General features: G+C 62.2%; 3 protein-coding genes across 3 annotated transcripts in view; 2 read left to right on the forward strand and 1 right to left on the reverse strand.

Moving 5' to 3' along the window:
• Positions 1-210, forward strand: part of Hsd11b1l (hydroxysteroid (11-beta) dehydrogenase 1-like) — a 3,155-nt gene extending 2,945 nt beyond the window's left edge. Inside the window, exon 8 of the mRNA XM_013022658.1 lies at positions 178-210. Coding sequence (XP_012878112.1) covers positions 178-210 — 33 coding nt within the window. The remainder of the gene's footprint in view (positions 1-177) is intronic.
• A 1,690-nt stretch (positions 211-1,900) lies between these two features.
• Positions 1,901-2,785, forward strand: Rpl36 (ribosomal protein L36). Its single transcript, XM_013022733.1, has 4 exons — positions 1,901-1,961; positions 2,124-2,218; positions 2,452-2,586; positions 2,659-2,785. The coding sequence occupies exons 2-4, from the start codon at positions 2,126-2,128 to the stop codon at positions 2,746-2,748; spliced, it is 318 nt and encodes a 105-aa protein (XP_012878187.1). The 5' UTR covers positions 1,901-1,961; positions 2,124-2,125; the 3' UTR covers positions 2,749-2,785.
• Positions 2,786-2,854: 69 nt separating this feature from the next.
• Lonp1 (lon peptidase 1, mitochondrial) overlaps positions 2,855-3,212 on the reverse strand; it is a 16,031-nt gene continuing 15,673 nt past the window's right edge. Inside the window, exon 15 of the mRNA XM_013022659.1 lies at positions 2,855-3,201. Within this exon, the coding sequence (XP_012878113.1) occupies positions 2,974-3,201 (228 nt within the window). The 3' untranslated portion in view covers positions 2,855-2,973. The remainder of the gene's footprint in view (positions 3,202-3,212) is intronic.

Below are 3,212 nucleotides of genomic sequence, written 5' to 3' on the forward strand. Positions count from 1 at the left end.
CGGCCCTCACGGTCCATCCCGCCGCCCGTGCAACCTGCAGACGTGCCGCCGGCCACAGCCCAGGACAGAAAGGCAAAGGCGAGCTGCGGCCCGGTGCGGGTGCTCGCCCCCCCCCCCGAACGCGCACGCCCCCGTCACCGGGCCGGCGCTAGTGACGTCATCGCCTCCACTTTTTAGACGGGGAAACTGAGGCCCACGGCAGTGATGTGACCCAACCCCGGGTCACGCCGCCCGTGGGGCCTGCCCCAGCTCCCAGCCCGACCTCTAGGACCTTCTCCAGACCCAGGTCTGGAACTCTTGTCTTAGGGTGAGGAGGAGGGTGAGGGAGCTCCCCACTTCATAATAAAAGTTCCTGCCTTGCTTCCATCCACCTGCTCAAATTTCTCAGGGAAAGGGGCCGGAACTACTCAGGTAGAAAGGTATGGAGGCTTCACCGGCCACCCCAGCGGTGGGTGGAAAGGGGGACCGCAGCTCATCAGACCTGCAAGACGGCCTCTTCCCAGCCCAAGGGTGCTCCTATTTTGTAATCAAAACACAGAGGGTTAGAGCGGGGGAGGGGGTGGGGGGTGGGAGGGAGGCAGGAATTGGGGTTCTTGCACCAGCCCCATTTGAACTATGTATCTGCAAACCACCAATGGTTTACAGCTATCAACAGCTGGCCACTAGTGGCTCATGGATGTAATCTGAGCTACACAGGAGGTGGAGATCAAAGGATTGTAGATTGAAGCCATCCTGGAGGCTCAAGAGTAGAACACCAGCCATGAGTGGAATCGCTGAGCCACAGTTGTGGGCCCTGATTTCAAGCCCCAGTAATCAGTGAAAGAAGAAGAAAAAGGATGAATACAACATTTTAAACACTATGCCTTGTTCTGTCCAAGGATCTCAGACTGGAAATAATGGGCTCACTCTGCAACTCCCAAACTGACACTCATGAGGATAAATGGGATTAAAAGAAAAAAATCTGCAACCTTTCTCTTTCCACCAATTCACTGTTCCCATCAGCACCTTAAATTGCATCATTAGACACCAGGGGCGCAGTGCCAGGTGTTTGCAGAACACCTAGGCCCCCTGTTTATAGTTGCAGAACTAGGGCATTATTAATTGCATTGCACAGATGTGAATATCAAGGGTTAAGTTGCAGGCACAGGGCCTGCCTTTAAGACTGAAGTGGGATTCAATTTCCATTTTCATCCAGGACTACCTTTTTTGGGGGGTAGGGAGGGGTCAGTCGTTGAGCTTGAACTCAGGGCCTGGGCGCTCTGAGTAATATTGCTCAAGGCTAGCACTCTACCACTTTGAGCCGCAGCACTATTGCCGGTTTTCTGGTGGTTCGTTGGAGGTAAGAGTCTCACAGACCTTCCTGCCCAGGCTGGCTTTGAGCCTCACCTCGGCCTCCTGAGTAGCTGGGATCACAGGCATGAGCCACCAGCGCCCGGCTAGTCCTGCGTTTCAGGGCCTGGGGCTTGTGAGAGGAGAACGTCACCACTCAAACACCTTCCCCAACCTTTTCAAAACTTTTCATCAGAGACAGCTCAAGATGGCCCGGAACCTGCTGGGTACCCCAGGCTGCCTTCCAATCTGGCATGCTGAGTGCTGAGATTGCAGGCGCGCACCACCCCTCGCAGCCCTCACCTGGATTCGAACTTGAGGGACTATAGCGAGGTGCTCAGCGGGTTTAAAACAAACCAAATTCTTAACTCCCACCCCAGCACCCAAGGCCACGCCCGCTCGGGTGGAGGCGGTGTCGGATAATTCCCAAGGAAATGCGCACGCGCACGCGCGGGGGCGGGGGGGGGGAAGCACCGGTGCGCATGCTCAGAGCTGTTGCTGGGGCCTCCGGCCGCCAGGGGGCGCGCGTGCTGCCGTCGTCTCTCTAGCCCACGACTCCAGCTCGGAGTAAATATCCCAGGGTTCCGTGCGGTGCCGGCCCTTCCGCCGCAGCAGCCATCGGAGAACTGCAGGTTGGCGTTTTATCCCGAGCCCGCATCCGCTGCCATCCGCGGTCCCTCGCACTGTAGTCCGCTTGGACTGTGGCTGGGGGTGGGGAGAGCGCCGAAGGGAGCCTGGGAGCGGGGTTCCGGGAGGCAGGGGCCACGCACGGACTCGGTATCTTCTCCCCGCAGCCATGGCTCTGCGCTACCCCATGGCCGTGGGCCTCAACAAGGGCCACAAAGTGACCAAGAACGTGAGCAAGCCGAGGCACAGCCGCCGGCGCGGGGTGAGTGCGGGAGCCGGGTGCGCCGGGGCCCGGCCCTGGGGCCTTCCTCGCTCTAGTGAGCCGCGGCGGGCGGGAGCCTCCGAGCTTGGGGTTCTGCCGCATGAGTAGGAGTTTGACAGAGGTTGGAATGTAGAGGGGGGGCGAGGCATCGCGACAGCGCGGGGGGGTTCCCCGGGGTTCAGGACCCCCGAATCCCCGAGCCCGGCCGCGCTGACGCAGCCCCCGCCCCGCAGCGCCTCACCAAGCACACCAAGTTCGTGCGGGACATGATCCGCGAGGTGTGCGGCTTCGCCCCGTACGAGCGGCGCGCCATGGAGCTGCTCAAGGTGTCCAAGGACAAGCGGGCGCTCAAGTTCATCAAGAAAAGGGTAGGTGGTCGGCGGGCCGGCGGGGTCCGGGGGTGCGGGCCCGAGCCCGAGCCCACGCGCTTCTCCCCGCAGGTGGGGACGCACATCCGCGCCAAGAGGAAGCGGGAGGAGCTGAGCAGCGTGCTGGCCGCCATGAGGAAGGCCGCCGCCAAGAAGGACTGAGACCGCCGCCCCCCCCCAATAAACCTCTGCTCCCCCCATCTGCGTGCGTGGCGCCTCTTGTCTGGGCTCGGGCGGGAAACACAGGAGGCCGACGGGTTGTGCGAATGCGTCTTTACTCATGATTAAATACGAGGGCCCGGGCGCGCCGCGCCATGATTGGGCGCCGTGTGTCGGGGCCGCGGCCCCTCGGGGGCCGGCGTCAGTGTCCCTGGGCCTCTGCGGCCATCACCGCTCCACGGCCAGCGCCTCGGCCTCGGCCTGCCGCTCGGGGCCGGGGAAGGCGATGCTGAACACCTGGTCGTAGTGGTCCACGAAGTGCACCTCCAGCCCCTCGGTGATGAAGGCCGCCAGGTCGTAGAAGTCCTTCTTGTTCTCGGCCGGCAGCACGATGCAGGTGATGCCCGCGCGCTTCGCCTGCAGGGCAGGGGTCGGGGTCAGCCGGGCGGGCAGCCCCCGCGCGCCCC

This window comes from Dipodomys ordii, unplaced genomic scaffold, assembly GCF_000151885.1.
Source record: "Dipodomys ordii isolate 6190 unplaced genomic scaffold, Dord_2.0 Scaffold64, whole genome shotgun sequence".
Lineage (NCBI taxonomy): Eukaryota > Metazoa > Chordata > Mammalia > Rodentia > Heteromyidae > Dipodomys > Dipodomys ordii.